This window comes from Fundulus heteroclitus, chromosome 1 (genome assembly GCF_011125445.2).
Source record: "Fundulus heteroclitus isolate FHET01 chromosome 1, MU-UCD_Fhet_4.1, whole genome shotgun sequence".
Classification (NCBI taxonomy): Eukaryota; Metazoa; Chordata; class Actinopteri; order Cyprinodontiformes; family Fundulidae; genus Fundulus; species Fundulus heteroclitus.
The window spans coordinates 43,255,583-43,274,387 of NC_046361.1; the positions used below are offsets into that span (position 1 = coordinate 43,255,583).

General features: G+C 48.9%; 1 protein-coding gene across 1 annotated transcript in view; it reads left to right on the forward strand.

Annotated features, from left to right (window-relative positions):
• Nucleotides 1–412: 412 nt before the first annotated feature.
• The window catches only part of LOC105920544 (potassium voltage-gated channel, Shal-related subfamily, member 1), a 52,497-nt gene continuing 34,104 nt past the window's right edge, over nucleotides 413–18,805 (forward strand). The window contains exons 1-2 of the mRNA XM_036143572.1: nucleotides 413–596; nucleotides 16,067–16,974. Of these exons, the coding sequence (XP_035999465.1) occupies nucleotides 16,819–16,974 (156 nt within the window). The 5' untranslated portion in view covers nucleotides 413–596; nucleotides 16,067–16,818. The remainder of the gene's footprint in view (nucleotides 597–16,066; nucleotides 16,975–18,805) is intronic.

Genomic DNA, 18,805 nt, shown 5'->3' on the forward strand with positions numbered 1-18,805 from the left:
ATGAAGTAACTGAGGTATTGATGAGGTAACTGAGGTAGTGATGAAGTAACTGAGGTAGTGATGAGGTAAAACATGATGCTGTGTGAGGAAGCAGCAGGTGTTGGTCCTTCATGGAAAGTTTCACCTTTAAAGAATCTAAATAACAAAGTTGGGATATTGTGAGGACCTTGCGTCTTCGTCGCCTCCATCCTGACCTCCTGTGATCATCCCAGCAGGGTGTGTGGTCTGAGGCTGAGTATTCAGGGAGGAAGGAGAGACGCTTTAAAGGACTAAAAGAGGCAGGAATGACAATAAAGAGCAGAGAGAAAGAAGTGAGAGAGTGAGAGAAGAAGAGCGCGATGGAGGGAGGGTCGAGCAAGCGAATGGGAGGAGGAGGAGTCTGAGGAAGAGGAGGGATGACAGGAGATGTGGTTGTTGCCGCGGCAGCAGAGCAGGACAGATCAGAGACAGTACAACAACTCCTCCTCCTCCTCCTTTCTTTTTTTGCTCTCCTTCCTCCTGCATCCTCCTGCGCTCCTCTGGCCGGCTCCACCTGGAAAACCTACTTCTTCTTCCTCCTCGTCCCCCTCAGCTTCATCAGCGCGCCAGCAGCGGAGGTAAGTAGGATGAAAACTGCTCCAGATTCACTGCTGAGAATAGAAAGAGAAGAAGGGAGAGGAGGAGCGGGACGGGACGATGGGGAGGAAGAGTTTGGAGAGAGAGGCAGAACTTCCAGAGGGAGGGATGGGCTTTGTTTGGATTCAGGACAGAAGGAGGAAGAGCAGGAAACAGTAACGCGTCTGTGGGATCAGTCAGGGTGTGTGTCGGTTGATGTTCCACCTGATGAATTAGTGATGAACTTCTGTTTGCTCTTAAGTGCCTCGCTCTCACGCACACACACACACACACACACACACACACACACTCACACACACACACACACACACACACACACACACACACACACACACACACACACACACACACACACAGCCTTTCTAAAATACAAAGTGAGGACCGGCCGTCCATAGACTTCCATTCATCTTCAGGCCTTTTTATGACCTGACCCTAACCTAACTATCCCTAACTATCCCTAACTAGCCTTAACTAATCCTAACTAGCCATACCCAACCTCAACCCTGAGCCCAGGATGAAAGTGAGGATCAACAAAAGGTGAAGATGTAAAATGTTCTCGCTCAGCTGTGAGAACACACAATCTGCTCGGTGAGGACCCAGATGGACCTTCAGACCGCCGCTGGACTTCTCATGGAGATGTTATGAGCCGTGGGGCCGTCCATAACTGGTGCTGCAGTAGAAGTTCAGTTCTCCTGTGTGACGCTTTCAAAGCTTCCTTTAGGATCCTGGCAGCAGGTCCACATCAGGATGTGTCGCTGTGAGCTGCTGGATTCTGCTGCAAGGACCAGATTTTACGAAGCGTCTCAGAGATCAGAGTCATAGCAGAGTCCTTCCTGCAGAACATCTCTTTGTCACAGCGTGGACCGTTGGTGGAAACTGTCTGAAGGTTTGAGGATCAGGAACGTTGATCCAGGATAAGCTTGTTCACATGAGGAACCACATGAGGCGAAGGTTATCGGAGCTCTGGGAGCCGTCAGAGCGACGCTCTGGAGATGTTTTCCAAGGAGAGAAAAGGTGATGAGCCACAATGACCTGGTCCAGGATTCAGGTGGAGCAGGTCAACCTGAACTTCTGGTTCTAAGCAGATAAAGGCTCCATCAGAACCCTTTTAGATCCCGGACGCTTTCATCCATGAGGCTTTTGAAGAACCTTTCATCAAAAGACCTGTGTCGGTACCGAATGACCAAAGCAGAAGAGCATCAGGGTCTCAGTGAGGAAGAGGAAAGGAGCCTTTATGCTTCCTCCCACAGCTAGTTTAGCCTAGGAACCTCACAACGTTCCTTACCGGCGCCAAGGAACTAAAAGGTATCCCACAATCCTTAGCGTGACATGACGTAACACCACAGCCCACCTCACAGAAACCAACTGAAACCTCCACAGAGCAGAGAGCGTCTCTGTAGCTCACGTCCAGAAGGCTGTAGGATCTGACTCCATCCTCCATGTTTCTGACTCCATCCTCCATGTTTCTGACTCCATCCTCCGTGTCTCTGACTCCATCCTCCATGTTTCTGACTCCATCCTCCGTGTCTCTGACTCCATCCTCCACGTTTCTGACTCCATCCTCCATGTTTCTGACTCCATCCTCCATCTTTCTGACTCCATCCTCCATGTCTCTGACTCCACCCTCCATGTCTCTGACTCCATCCTCCATCTTTCTGACTCCATCCTCCATGTCTCTGACTCCATCCTCCATGTCTCTGACTCCATCCTCCGTGTCTCTGACTCCATCCTCCATGTCTCTGACTCCATCCTCCGTGTCTCTGACTCCATCCTCCACGTCTCTGACTCCATCCTCCATGTCTCTGACTCCATCCTCCATGTCTCTGACTCCATCCTCCATGATTCTGACTCCATCCTCCATGTTTCTGACTCCATCCTCCATCTTTCTGACTCCATCCTCCGTGTCTCTGACTCCATCCTCCATCTTTCTGACTCCATCCTCCATGTCTCTGACTCCATCCTCCGTGTCTCTGACTCCATCCTCCATGTCTCTGACTCCATCCTCCATGTTTCTCACTCCATCCTCCATGTTTCTGACTCCATCCTCCGTGTCTCTGACTCCATCCTCCATGTCTCTGACTCCATCCTCCGTGTCTCTGACTCCATCCTCCACGTCTCTGACTCCATCCTCCATGTCTCTGACTCCATCCTCCATGTCTCTGACTCCATCCTCCATGATTCTGACTCCATCCTCCATGTTTCTGACTCCATCCTCCATCTTTCTGACTCCATCCTCCGTGTCTCTGACTCCATCCTCCATCTTTCTGACTCCATCCTCCATGTCTCTGACTCCATCCTCCGTGTCTCTGACTCCATCCTCCGTGTCTCTGACTCCATCCTCCATGTCTCTGACTCCATCCTCCATGTTTCTGACTCCATCCTCCGTGTCTCTGACTCCATCCTCCACGTTTCTGACTCCATCCTCCATGTTTCTGACTCCATCCTCCATCTTTCTGACTCCATCCTCCATGTCTCTGACTCCACCCTCCATGTCTCTGACTCCATCCTCCATCTTTCTGACTCCATCCTCCATGTCTCTGACTCCATCCTCCATGTCTCTGACTCCATCCTCCGTGTCTCTGACTCCATCCTCCATGTCTCTGACTCCATCCTCCATGTCTCTGACTCCATCCTCCATGTCTCTGACTCCATCCTCCATGTCTCTGACTCCATCCTCCATGTCTCTGACTCCATCCTCCATGTCTCTGACTCCATCCTCCATGATTCTGACTCCATCCTCCATCTTTCTGACTCCATCCTCCATCTTTCTGACTCCATCCTCCGTGTCTCTGACTCCATCCTCCATCTTTCTGACTCCATCCTCCATGTTTCTGACTCCATCCTCCATGTCTCTGACTCCATCCTCCATGTCTCTGACTCCATCCTCCATGTCTCTGACTCCATCCTCCATGTTTCTGACTCCATCCTCCGTGTCTCTGACTCCATCCTCCACGTTTCTGACTCCATCCTCCATGTCTCTGACTCCATCCTCCATGTTTCTGACTCCATCCTCCATGTCTCTGACTCCATCCTCCATGTTTCTGACTCCATCCTCCATCTTTCTGACTCCATCCTCCATGTCTCTGACTCCATCCTCCGTGTCTCTGACTCCATCCTCCATGTCTCTGACTCCATCCTCCATCTTTCTGACTCCATCCTCCATGTCTCTGACTCCATCCTCCGTGTCTCTGACTCCATCCTCCATGTCTCTGACTCCATCCTCCGTGTCTCTGACTCCATCCTCCACGTTTCTGACTCCATCCTCCATGTCTCTGACTCCATCCTCCATGTTTCTGACTCCATCCTCCATGTTTCTGACTCCATCCTCCATGTCTCTGACTCCATCCTCCATGTCTCTGACTCCATCCTCCATGTTTCTGACTCCATCCTCCACGTCTCTGACTCCATCCTCCATGTCTCTGACTCCATCCTCCACGTTTCTGACTCCATCCTCCGTGTCTCTGACTCCATCCTCCATGTCTCTGACTCCATCCTCCATCTTTCTGACTCCATCCTCCATGTCTCTGACTCCATCCTCCGTGTCTCTGACTCCATCCTCCATGTCTCTGACTCCATCCTCCGTGTCTCTGACTCCATCCTCCACGTTTCTGACTCCATCCTCCATGTCTCTGACTCCATCCTCCATGTTTCTGACTCCATCCTCCACGTTTCTGACTCCATCCTCCGTGTCTCTGACTCCATCCTCCATGTCTCTGACTCCATCCTCCATCTTTCTGACTCCATCCTCCATGTCTCTGACTCCATCCTCCATGATTCTGACTCCATCCTCCATGTTTCTGACTCCATCCTCCATGTCTCTGACTCCATCCTCCATGTTCTGACTCCATCCTCCACATCTCTGACTCCATCCTCCATGTCTCTGACTCCATCCTCCATGTCTCTGACTCCATCCTCCATGTCTCTGACTCCATCCTCCATGTTTCTGACTCCATCCTCCATGTCTCTGACTCCATCCTCCATGTCTCTGACTCCATCCTCCATGATTCTGACTCCATCCTCCATGTCTCTGACTCCATCCTCCATGTTTCTGACTCCATCCTCCATGTCTCTGACTCCATCCTCCATGTCTCTGACTCCATCCTCCATGATTCTGACTCCATCCTCCATGTTTCTGACTCCATCCTCCACGTCTCTGACTCCATCCTCCATGTCTCTGACTCCATCCTCCATGTTTCTGACTCCATCCTCCATGTCTCTGACTCCATCCTCCATGTCTCTGACTCCATCCTCCATGTCTCTGACTCCATCCTCCGTGTCTCTGACTCCATCCTCCATCTTTCTGACTCCATCCTCCATGTTTCTGACTCCATCCTCCATGTTTCTCACTCCATCCTCCATGTCTCTGACTCCATCCTCCTTGTCTCTGACTCCATCCTCCATGTTTCTCACTCCATCCTCCATGTCTCTGACTCCATCCTCCTTGTCTCTGACTCCATCCTCCATGTTTCTGACTCCATCCTCCATGTTTCTGACTCCATCCTCCATGTCTCTGACTCCATCCTCCATGTCTCTGACTCCATCCTCCATGTTTCTGACTCCATCCTCCACGTCTCTGACTCCATCCTCCATGTCTCTGACTCCATCCTCCACGTTTCTGACTCCATCCTCCGTGTCTCTGACTCCATCCTCCATGTCTCTGACTCCATCCTCCATCTTTCTGACTCCATCCTCCATGTCTCTGACTCCATCCTCCGTGTCTCTGACTCCATCCTCCATGTCTCTGACTCCATCCTCCGTGTCTCTGACTCCATCCTCCACGTTTCTGACTCCATCCTCCATGTCTCTGACTCCATCCTCCATGTTTCTGACTCCATCCTCCACGTTTCTGACTCCATCCTCCGTGTCTCTGACTCCATCCTCCATGTCTCTGACTCCATCCTCCATCTTTCTGACTCCATCCTCCATGTCTCTGACTCCATCCTCCATGATTCTGACTCCATCCTCCATGTTTCTGACTCCATCCTCCATGTCTCTGACTCCATCCTCCATGTTTCTGACTCCATCCTCCACATCTCTGACTCCATCCTCCATGTCTCTGACTCCATCCTCCATGTCTCTGACTCCATCCTCCATGTCTCTGACTCCATCCTCCATGTTTCTGACTCCATCCTCCATGTCTCTGACTCCATCCTCCATGTCTCTGACTCCATCCTCCATGATTCTGACTCCATCCTCCATGTCTCTGACTCCATCCTCCATGATTCTGACTCCATCCTCCATGTTTCTGACTCCATCCTCCATGTCTCTGACTCCATCCTCCATGTTTCTGACTCCATCCTCCATGTCTCTGACTCCATCCTCCATGTCTCTGACTCCATCCTCCATGATTCTGACTCCATCCTCCATGTTTCTGACTCCATCCTCCACGTCTCTGACTCCATCCTCCATGTCTCTGACTCCATCCTCCATGTTTCTGACTCCATCCTCCATGTCTCTGACTCCATCCTCCATGTCTCTGACTCCATCCTCCATGTCTCTGACTCCATCCTCCGTGTCTCTGACTCCATCCTCCATCTTTCTGACTCCATCCTCCATGTTTCTGACTCCATCCTCCATGTTTCTCACTCCATCCTCCATGTCTCTGACTCCATCCTCCTTGTCTCTGACTCCATCCTCCATGTTTCTCACTCCATCCTCCATGTCTCTGACTCCATCCTCCTTGTCTCTGACTCCATCCTCCATGTCTCTGACTCCATCCTCCTTGTCTCTGACTCCATCCTCCATGTTTCTCACTCCATCCTCCATGTCTCTGACTCCATCCTCCTTGTCTCTGACTCCATCCTCCATGTCTCTGACTCCATCCTCCTTGTCTCTGACTCCATCCTCCATGTTTCTCACTCCATCCTCCATGTCTCTGACTCCATCCTCCATGTCTCTGACTCCATCCTCCATGTCTCTGACTCCATCCTCCGTGTTTCTGTCACTAATGATGTTAAAGTCTGGAATCAGCTCAGCAGCTGAAGCTCCTTTCCTCCCTAATTGAGTTCTATTGACCCAGGAAAGGTCAGGGAGCAGGAAATAGGAGCTAGGAGGTAGGAGCTAGGAGGTAGGAGGTGTGATTAAGGGTATTTGGATGGACCGTGTTCTTCTTCTTCTGCATAAAGATGTTTAGTATGCAGCAGCTGTTGGTGCCGTTGTCTCACAGTGAGGTTTTGGGTTTGGATCCAGACTTGCCGTACCCTCACCTTTCTCTTGTCGCCTGATTGGTGGAGATCTGCACCAGAATCCCAACAACCCTTAGAGAGCAGCCAAGGGGAAGCTGGGAATGGTGGAGAGATTTTGAAGTCATCGGATCAGGAATGATTTCAGGAATGATGTCAGCTCTGTGGGGTACTGAAAGAGGCCCAGTGGTTCTAAAACTGCTTGTGCTGTGATGATGTATAATCTGATTAAATCTGACTTTGGAAAGTACCTTTAGATGACATGTTTCATGTTGCCGCTCTATAAAAAAATTTAATTTAATTAAATCAGTAAGCTGCTGATCTGCTGGATGCAGGAAGTGACGACGTTCTCCCTGAAGTTCCTGAGAGCTGAGCTGAAGCTTTCCAGGCTTCATGCTTTCCTCGTTTTATTGTTAGTGTGACTGAAGAACGACGATGTTAGCCGGGTTCTGCTGTGGTTGGAGCAGAACAGACAGAACAGAACCTCCTTTACCTGAGCGCTGAGTTTTCCATCCAACCATCAGTTTTTCTCAGTTTAGTCATTTGAACGTTTAGGAATAAACCCGAAGGATCGGCTGAGGGTCAGGAGTCAGAACCTGTAGGTCCGCGGGTCTTGGCCTCCAGGTCCGGGCTGCTGTCCTGCTAAGCCGCTAAAGTTTAATTACAAAGCGGCGTACAGGAAAATAACATTTTAGATCTGAAAAGGCAAACAATCAAAGTTTCTAAGATCAGGACCTAAAATCTGGAGAAACCCGACAGCTTTCGTTTGTTCTGCTTCAGACTGAGAGGCCCGGTTCTCCTGGGTTCAGCCGAACACGAGGAACATCCAGGAGTTCTGGGTGTTTATTAAACACTGATACAAATCCAGAACCTGTAGGTCCGCTGGGTCAGAACAAGAAGCTTAAAACGAATATTGGGCCCAGGACCGGGTCATAGGAGCAGAACTGTCTGTCCTGATGCAGAACGTCCTATCGGACAGATGTGAGGAGAACCAGTCCAACTCAAAGCCAGCAGAACCAACACAGAACCTTTACCTGCATCTGCAGCCATTAGATCTATCTGAACCTTTCCCAAAGTGACCCAGAGGAGCGCTGCTTTAGAAAGCCAGACTGAAACGGGTCAGAGATCTGGAACCCACAGAACCAGGACCTGAGCTCGGTTCCAACAACCATTCTAACAATTTACGGACAAAAAGCAGCTTAGAACCGAAAAGCTGCTGATGGAGTGCTGACTGCAGCTGTGCTGGACTGGACCTGCTAATCGCCGGCGGTACCGATGGGCCACTGCAGAACCCTTGCAGCAGAACCAGAAACTTTAGCATCTTTCTCCAACCTGAACGTCTCGTTTGGACCCAGGACATACAGCCTGGTGCTGGCTGTGCTTCCTGAAGCCGCTTCTGGAGCCTCAGAACCAAGATGTTCTCCAGCAGGTCCTGGTTCCTCCCTGGCTTGTATTCAAGCAGTGATGCAGAGACCAGAACTCCTGCAGAACCGAACCTGGACCTGGGCTCTGGTCGCCACCCTGTTGTCCTCTCCTGTCTCTGCCGCTGCCTGGAAACCTTCGTGGTTCTGGTAGAAACGACGCAGATCCTCCTGGATGGAGCAGATCCGTGCTGCTCTTCTCCACCTTAGACGATAATCTGCTCCATCGCCGTTTTCATGTCCGTGAGGAAGACTCCTCCATGTCACAGGTCAGAATCCTCCTTTCCTCCTCGTCTGAGGCCCACCTGGAGGTCTCAGACTCTCCTGGTGTGAAAAGGTCCTCAGGCTGTTCCTCTCTGAAGGCTGGATGAAGATCAGAGCAGGACCACCATGAGCTCTGAAGCTCCTCCTCTGAAGCTCCTCTGAAGCTCCTCCTCTGAAGCTCCTCCTCTGAAGCTCCTCTGAAGCTCCTCCTCTGAAGCTCCTCCTCTGAAGCTCCTCCTCTGAGGCTCCTCTGCAGGATTCAGGGATGAAACCAACAGAAATCAGCAGAGAAGTCTTCCTCCAGATCCTGGGAGTCCAGCTGGTGTCTCGTTGAAAAGCACAGCTCAGCCTGGATGTCCTCCTCTTCCTCAGTCCTCCACCTGTCTGTGCAGACCAGCAGCCGCCCCTCCTCTTCCTCAGCCTGGTGTTTGGAGACTTAGACTCAGGTTTAGGTTTAGGTTTAGGTTTAGGTTTAGGTTTAGCTACTTTACACTGACCGTCCCCAGAAAGGCCTTCAGAAAAGCAGGAATTAAAATAAACAAAATTTAAGGATTTCACAGAAATGATCTCGACTTCTTTTTCAAACGGTGCCGTCTGAACCCAGCTGGAGTTCAGGTCCACAGGTTGTTCCTCTGGAGGTCCCTGGTGTGAAACCCCCACTGCTCTGAGTGGGCCAGGAGGGCCGTCTGTGCACGTATTTGATGATAAATCAGGAAACTTTAGGAAATGTCCAAAGCTCAGCATCTTCTGCAGAAGCTGCCAGTGGAGGGTCTGAGTTGGTTTTCTGTCTAGAATCTCGACCCGAGGAGAAAATCGTGGCGTGAATAAAAACCTTCACAGCAGGAAATAAATGAAAACTGGACCAATTAGCTTTTGTCAGATTTACAGCTTCAATGTGACTTTGAAATGTTTGGTGTTTGTCCAGAATTAGACGAAGATGTCTGACCTCCTCAACCTGCATAATGTCTGGACCACTGGGTTTGATTCTTCTGCAGGAAGGAAGCTACCTCACGCTGTTTTACTGACATGTCTCCCCTTTAAACCTTCCTTTCACGTTGAAATTATTCTCTGGTGATCTTTTAAAGCGGAACAGCAACGCTTTGGTCTGATCTCCTCATTGTTGCCCCTCAGCTCCTCTTTTGCTCCTGTTCTGAGCTGCGTCACAGAGAAACTCGTTTTGGTGCCGTCTCTTTAAATCTAAATACTTTGATGTAACTGTTCTAAAACCATGAAAGCTGAACAAATTAAAGAATCTGACTAAAACGTGGATTTCATGGCATATATCTCCTTTAAGAGCGACATCTGGAACCAGACGTGTTGGCTTTAAGATGCTCCTCATGAAGGTTCCAGATGTTCCCTCAGGAACCAGGATGTCAGCAGGGAGAGCTCTGAGAAGGAGGAGGGAGGAGGCAGGAGCTGCATGAAGCGACAGTGGAGAGGAAAACTCCCCTTTAACAGGAAGGAGAACCTCCAGCAGAACCAGAACCAGGCTCAGTGTGAACGCTCATCTGCCTCCACCCACTGGGGCTTAGAGAAGACAGAGCAGAGACACAGAAAGCTCAGAAGCTCACATTGACCCAGGAGTACTTTCTATGGTAGAGAAGACAGAGCAGAGACACAGAAAGCACAGAAGCTCACATTGACCCAGGAGTACTTTCTATGGTAGAGAAGACAGAGCAGAGACACAGAAAGCACAGAAGCTCACATTGACCCAGGAGTACTTTCTATGGTAGAGAAGACAGAGCAGAGACACAGAAAGCTCAGAAGCTCACATCCATCATCCATCCATCCATCCATCCATCCATCCATCCATCCATCCATCCATCCATCCATCCATCCATCATCAATCCATCCATCCATCTCTCCCTGATCTCAGTGGTGGAGCAGCTTCTAGAGTCTTAGAGCGAAGCGTTCAGCTACAACCTCCATGTTTTTATTTTAACTGCTTACAGTTGAAAAGTCATCAATAAAAATCAACCAGAAATCCTCGGTCCCTGCTGACGACATCATTTCCTGCAGAAATGCTGCAGACCCTGACGCTAAAAGCATTAGCAGTGTGTGTGTGTCAGATTATGTTTGCCTGGTAGCAGCGCAGCAACTTAAAGCATTCAGGCGGAACGTTCATTCATAATTGAAGGAGCGGCAGGCTGGCATGTCAGCAGCTGAGGGCGCGTCTCAAGGAGCGGCTCTGGTTCTGCTTCCTGCTCTGTGTGAGAACCCAGGATGGACCTCATGGAGCTCCATCAGCTATCATCTCCAGAACCTGGACCCAGACAGAAGAACCTTCAGCTCATCCTGCAGAGACAGGATCCTGGTTCTCCGACCCGGCTTTCCCCGGGGTTCCTCTGGTGTTGTGATGCTTGGCGCTGATTTGGCCGCATTGATCTGATGGAGATTTGGATCCGACTCGGAACCAAATCAGCCTTGTATGAAGTTTAGAAGAGCAGCAGTAATGACTCGGGTCTCTATTGATCACAGCGTCTCATTTGCTGTTTTTATTTGGCCGTATCGATCTGCTGCCAGAAGGCTGAGGGATTTATGCGCCGTGAGGACATTTCCAGGCTGCTACCCAGCAAAAACCCAGCGGGTCATAATTAGGTTCTGGAGCTCTCTGTCCTAACGCTGTTCTTCTAAATGTGGTCATGTTCACTCATCCTGGTCCACCTGTACCGCAATGCTTCCCTATGGTTCTGAGATATGGATCAGCACTCACAGAACCAGAACCTGGACCCAGGCTGCTGGACTGAGCTCCTTGCTATGGCGGCCTGGTTCTAGAGCGGTTCTGAACAGAACAGTACCGGGCTTCTCTCTATTCATCTGCGTAATAAAGGCCCAAACCCAGTTGGTTCTGATGTCCACACACAGTACAGCAGAAAGTATTGGCTCCCCCTCCAGCTGGTTCCAGCGTGGTACCAGATAGGATCCTGGCCCTGCAGTCCACTCAGGAAACTTCCACAGTCAGCGGTTATAGCCCAGAGGAAGTTGCTGAAGTTGACAACAAACCCAGAGGTTTTATCAACGCGTTGCTGTTTTCATTTGTACCCTAAAGTGAAGCATTTCTGTTACTTTCTGGTAAATTAATTAACACAAATGAATAAAAGCAGAAATTATTTACGTGATTCAGCTGCTGTGAACCTTGAGTGTTGGTTCCACTAGAACCCACCACAGAACTCTAGAACTAAGCTAAAAGGATCTCTGTCCAATCTGTGGAACATGGAGCGGTATTCGGCCCACTGCTGTTCTCACAGCGGCACCACTTCCCTTCAGCACCACTGCAGAATCAGGCGAGATTATGAGATTATTTCCCTAAATGTTTAGATCTTTATACATTTGCTACATAGTTGAGGTTTTATAAACCAACTCATCATGTGACCCGGTCAACAACCAGAAGCTAACCAGTGGTTCCCCCGTCAGGTCCGTTTCCACCTGGTACCAAACCCACTGCTGTGTTTAGTTCATGAACCTGGCTGGACCCTGGTTCTGGACTACACGTCATTTTGGACTGAATCCAGTCTCTGGTTCTGGATCATCCTGGTGGATCCTGGATGCCCCTTTTGTGTCTGGCTAGTTTCTACTGAGAAGTGGACCAGAACTCTGTGATGCAGCTTAGGCTCCATCCAAATACACTTAACAACAGCTCCTAGCTCCTGTTCCTAGCTCCTACTTCTTTATTTCCTAGCTCCTATCTCCTATCTCCTTGCTCCTAACTCCTGCTCCTAGCTCCTAGTTCCTAGCTCCTGCTCCTAGAACCTAGTTCCTAGCTCCGACCTCCTGCTCCTAGCTCCTAGCTCCTGCTCCTAGCTCCTAGCTCCTAGCTCCTACCTCCTGCTCCTAGCTCCTAGCTCCTATTTCCTGCTCCTTGCTCCTGGTTCCTATCTCCTAGCAACTGTTCCTAGCTCCTACCTCCTGCTCCTAGCTCCTGTTCCTAGTTCCTACCTCCTATATCCTAGCTCCTACCTCCTGCTCCTAGCTCCTACTTCCTGCTCCTAGTTCCTGCTCCTAGCTCCTGCTCCTAGCTCCTAGTTCCTGCTCCTAACTCCTAGCTCCTGTTCCTAGCTCCTGCTCCTATCTCCTGTTCCTAGCTCCTAGTTCCTGCTCCTAACTCCTAGCTCCTGTTCCTAGCTCCTAGTTCCTGCTCCTAACTCCTAGCTCCTGTTCCTAGCTCCTAGTTCCTGCTCCTAGCTCCTGCTCCTGTTCCTAGCTCCTAGTTCCTGCTCCTAACTCCTAGCTCCTGTTCCTAGCTCCTACTTCCTGCTCCTAGTTCCTGCTCCTAGCTCCTGCTCCTAGCTCCTAGTTCCTGCTCCTAACTCCTAGCTCCTGTTCCTAGCTCCTGCTCCTATCTCCTGTTCCTAGCTCCTAGTTCCTGCTCCTAACTCCTAGCTCCTGTTCCTAGCTCCTAGTTCCTGCTCCTAACTCCTAGCTCCTGTTCCTAGCTCCTAGTTCCTGCTCCTAACTCCTAGCTCCTGTTCCTAGCTCCTAGTTCCTGCTCCTAGCTCCTGCTCCTGTTCCTAGCTCCTAGTTCCTGCTCCTAACTCCTAGCTCCTGTTCCTAGCTCCTAGTTCCTGCTCCTAGCTCCTGCTCCTATCTCCTGTTCCTAGCTCCTGCTCCTACCTCCTGTTCCTAGCTCCTATTTCCTGCTCCTTGCTCCTAGCTCCTACCTCCTGCTCCTATCTCCTGCTCCTAGCTCGTAGTTCCTCTTGCTCCTTGACCTTTAATGGGTCAACAGAACTAGTGAGTAAGTTGGAAGCCATAATAAAGTCAGACCGTGTCAAATGCTAGAGGCTACAGGCACCAAGGGACTGACCCTCACAGCAGGGTGCCTGATGCAACTATAAGGCCTAGGCCCCCGAACTCATCTTCCTCTTTTCACCCGCTGCTTGGAGCAGCACAGGGGAGACACCGTCATCTTCCTCTTTGATGGGTCTGAATGGAGTTCGGAGACCCGCCAACAAGTGCAGCTGGACCCAACTCAGAGAAAAGTTCCCTCTGCAGGCTGTGCAGAGGCCCCACAGGAAGCCTAAGGAAACATCTCTACCGCGCAGATATCCCAACTCTGCGGCGTCCACAGCCCGAGCATAGCTCACCGGAGATCTGGAGATAACGCATCCCTGCTGGGATTCACAAAGGAGGGTGAGAACCACTCCCTCCCTACCTGGTCCAACTTCTTCCAACCAGAATGCCCAAAGTCAACCGAACGGACACAGAGGCAGAGGTTTGGTAGAAATGATCAGAAAATCAGGATGGGATTAATCATTTAAAGTGGTTCACTTTAATGTGTTTTACTGTGTTCTGGCTAAGCTACCCGTTAGCAACCTTTGAAACAAAGCTATGCTGATGTGTTTTAGGCTTTATTTCCTTAAGGGTTTTATACACAGATGGAACATTAATGTTTTTGTTTTCTGGTCTGCTCATTGCAGTAAAATATAGCTTAAAAGTCTTTTTAGGTGACCGCTGAATGTCCATTAGCATTAGCCACTATTAGCCTCCTTTAATAACCTGCTACTAACCATAGTAAACATAATTACGATTTAAACATTATGCATGTTTTTGTTTAGCTCTGCCATTGTCCGTATTAACACTATTAGTGTTAATAACAGAATTAATAGGGAACATTAATGTGGATTTAAAGGCGCTTTGTGTAACTTTAAGATTAACCCAACAAGCTAATGGTCATTTCTGGCCGATCATGCGCTACAGTGCCCTCTAGATTCCTAAGATACCAATTTGAGTCTTAGTTATTTCCAAGAGTAATAATTACATTAATAAAAGCAATTCTTTAAAATGTTTGTTTAACTCAGGATTTGCATTGTGAATGGGTTGACACACATAACAAATGTTCTGAATTAGTTAAGCTAATTTAACCTCATTCCACATTCTTTAAAATGAACTTTGGTTCTTTAACTCAGATCTGCAGTGAACCAGGATTCACTGAATCATTCTTATGATGATGATCAGCCATTGTATTTTGTCTTTTGTTTCTTTTGTGTGTAAATAGTTCCTTAGCTTCTTTTATCTTCATGTTGCTTAGTAGTTTTAGTTAAGTCTCACTAGCCTGGTAGAGGATTTATTGATTGAAATATAGTGTTAATTCAGATAAACAGCATTCTATAGTGATGTTTGCTGGATGTTCACTTTATTTCTGTTAATAAATTCTTGAACTTGAAGAGAAGTTGTCACTCCTTTATTCTATATGTGTGCAGAGTTTGATGTTAAAAGATCACTAGTGGTCAAATTCATCCTTTTCAACTATTGTCCTGATATCAGCTGATTGGCTGATATTCACCAGACAATACCTAACACAGTTATTTATCAAACATTAAATAACTTAAAACATGTGTAATGGCACAACACAGGGTTGCTAGGCTAAAGTAGCCATGAGAGGAAGCATGCAGGCTCCTTTCCTCCTTCCTCACTGACTCTTCCTCTTTGGCTGAAGAGTCCAGACTCTATCAGGGGATTCTGATGGAGGCTACATTTTGGCCTTGGATCAACTCTGGATCATTGAGGAGGAGCTGGAAAGTGTAGCTGGATGGACGGATGGATAAAAGAGCCTCCAGTTTATCCCTAGGATGACTGTCAGCGTGGTGAATTCCTCAGATGGAGATCAGAACATCATTCAGGACCAGAAGTTCAGAGAAGCTGCATGCAGAAGATCTTTGCTCCACATGGAGACCGCTGATGGTTTAAATGATTTGCTCCATCAGGAGCTGGAGCACGCAGGTGGAGGGAAGGTGACCCACAACAGAGCAGTGAGGCTCTGTTGTGGGTCAGATTTTCCAAAAGCATAAAATTTTATTAAAACATTATTTCCTCTAATTTTAGACCAAGTGACTTCAGCTTAGATCATCTTCTGGCTTCGGAGGACTGAGAGACCTTCACTGCTCCCACTGTGGACTTCACTTAATAACTCTTCATCAGTTGGTGAGGAAGAGTCACAGGAAGTTTTATTGCTGCTTTATTGAATGAGGAACGCAGAGGGAGAAATAAAGGCTTTCCTCATAAAAACATCTTTAATATGGTTCAGGTTGATGTTTCTCCTTTAAAGCAGAACGATGTGGCGGCTGCTGCTCGTCTGTCCAGGGAGGAAGGAGGAAGGAGAAGTTTTTCATCATTAACTAAATGCAGCGAGGCTCGGTGCTCAGGTGGACGTCTCTGTCTCAGCAGATCCGTCATGTCTGGATAACCTGCGTCCATCAGATCACCTCCTGACCTTCTGGAAGCTTCCTCAGCACCAGTCACACTCAGACAGGCTGGGAAATGCAGACCTTAAACCTGACTACCAATATTTACATATAATTAATATAAATCAATTGGAAAAAATTGGGTTGTGATGGTTTTGCCTCTCTTCTTTAGTTTTATTTCCCTTTAATTTCAGACAGAATTTGGATTCTTTTTACTTCCTCATAACTTTAATTGGTTCATATTTCTGTCCTGCTGCGCGCTCCTCATTTCATTTCCCGGCTCCTCCCTCCATCCTCCTCGGCCTCCTGTTTCCAGCCCTCCTTTCCCACTTCTCCCTCTCCCCTCCAGTCTCCTGGTTTGCGTCTGACTGTGTCTCCGGTGTGTTTGTGTGCTTTCTGACAGGACGGCCTTACATGGACACCCAGTAACGGCCCAACTCGCCTCCTCCCGGCTCCCCAGAGCCCTCAGGCCCTCCGGCTTTCATATGGGAGACGGAGAAGCTCAGAGGGATCGAGTGGAAGCTCACAGATGGAAAGCTGGAGCTGAAGAGGGCGTCTGGAGATCTGCATCATCATCATCATCATCATCATCATCATCCTCATCCTCACAGTTAATAAGAATCAGAGCGGCGAGCAGCAGGCGGACACTAACACACTTTATCGTTTCTGGATTTATTTCTTCTTCTTCTTCCAGATCCCTGCAGAAATAAACATTATTAAGGAAGAACTTTATTATTATTTGGAGACTCGGCTGAGTTCAGCTTCTAATCCTGAACATTAATAAAGCGCCTCCTGGACGTGAGCGTTGTTTTTCCCTCAGGAGCGTCTTGCAGGAGAAGCTCTGCTCTCCGACTGAAAGGACATTAAACGCAGTCCAACAAACAGGAAGCTCACCTGCCAGGTGTGACGTGGTCCTGCTCTTTCTGAATCTGTTTTATGGCTTGACAGCTCCCTGACGTCTGGCCCCTCCCCCCCCCCCCCCCATCCTCCCCCTCCAACATGTCCGCCCGGCTCGGCTCTTACTGCCCAGGCGACATCAGGAAGGCACAGGTGGAGCTGTGAGCCCTGCTTCAAACAATCTTCCCACCTCAGACTGGTTAGCCCCGCCCCCTCACCCCACTCAGCCCCTCCTCTGGTGGGACGCACTGATGCAAGATGGCAGCCGGCGTCGCCACGTGGCTGCCGTTTGCGCGGGCGGCGGCTGTGGGTTGGCTGCCGCTGGCCAAGAAGACGATGCCCAAACCTCCGGTGGACAACTCGTCCAGATCTGACGAGATCCTCTACGTCAACGTCAGTGGCGTCCGCTTCCAGGTGGGTCCTCCACTGAGCATGCTCCAGAAAGCAGGTGTTGGCTGCTGGCGAGGATAATCTGACAGAGTCGGTTTATTTTATAACTTGGTTTATTTCATTAAAAATACAAATATTAACATGATCACAAACTATTTAGTCTGACAGACGGAGCTTCAGGTGTTGAAGAAGAAGCTAAATGATGGAATAAAGGACTGCAGCTGTTTGAACTGCAGATGTTGTGTCTGTGCAGATCCTCAGGCTTAAATCGGAGGCAAATGTTCGACACCTTTACAGGAGCACTTTAGGTGTTTAAGCCCGTTAAGCTCGTTAAGGTCTGACGGCTCTCTCCATTAATGCTTGACTCAGCTGCAGAACCAGTCCGGTGGGGGTGTTTGGTTTAGAATGACATATTTCAGACCTGCACCGTGAAAACAGGCTCGTCTGTCAGAGCGATTTCAGTTATTGGGTCATAGGGTTCAGGTTGCTGCAACCTCACACCGGGTGGTCATTAGAGCTATTTGCTTTGTGAATTGGATGCTGGGAATGTGCATTTCATTCATGAAACACTGGAGACAACTATTGACGGCAGGTCATTTTAGTAAATAGTTGTTTCTGACCCTGAGCAGATTTCAGAGAAAACTACAAACTGGACCAAGAAGGTTTTCAAAGTAAAACTCCATCATGGGTTTTATTTAGATATGACTCAGTTAGCATGGTTAAAAAAGCTCTAAACTGACCTTTAGGACATATTAAAGTCCTTTTAACGAGCCACAAGAGAGTATAGAGCACTGAATAACAGTGTCCCCCTCCCCAACCTGTTGCTGTGCACAGCTAAGTTATGTTCAGTAAATCACAAATGCTCTGCTGCAGAAAACCTTCAACCTTCTCTGGATGTAGATCCTCTGCATGGCTTCATCAGCAGCTACACCTGACCCAGCTCTCTCTACCCCCCCCCCCCCCCTTATATTCCAGCCACTTCTGTATGGAGGCTGTTTTTAAAATGCTGCCTCGTCATAAAGTCTGACAGTTGTCAGTAAAAGTGAACCTGATCTGTGCTGATAGATAAAGTTATTGCGTAACACTGTAGGCGCCGACTACTAATTTAAGATTAATCGGAATTAGAATGTAATCCATCAACCTGCTTATAAACGCTTGTCAGGCTCAAGTTATTCTGAATGTGGCACACTTCACCTGCGTCACCTGCGTCACCTGCTGGCGGTGGTCAGAGGTCCGGTGGCGCCGGTGTACGGCAGCCTGGCCTCCATCAGTCCTCCCCAGGGCAGCTGTGGCTGCTAGCAGAGCTCACCACCGGCAGGGTGTGAAGCGCTTTGGAGGCTGTTGGACTTAAATAATAAATAAATAAAACGCAAGAGATTTATCCTGTAAACAGAGCTAATGATGATATCAGATTAGATCCATATTTCACACAGTAGAAAGTATTAAGGTGAGGGATTAAAAGCAGCATCTGGTTTCTGCTAATTGACGCCATTTTCTTCCTCCTTCCAACGAGAGGAAGTCCCGTTATGGAAAAGTTAGAAATCATGGAGCTGATAAAAGTTCTTTGCAGAGAGATTGGAGCGTATTTCTCTCTCCTTCAGAGCAGAACATTATCAAACCTGGTCCACCTGAACCGCCTTCACAGCAGGTTCTGGTGTGGTGAAGCAGAGACCCGTCTGAACATGGCCGCCCTGGAGGCCTGGAGGCCTGGAGGCGGACATCTGTAGGACACTCAGGGCTCTGCATCCAGAACCATTAGAATCAATAGCTGGTAGAACCTTAAACAGAGGTTCCTTGGTTCTGGACACTACAGAGTCAGTGAGGAACCCTCTGGGATCTAGAAGATGAAGTTGGG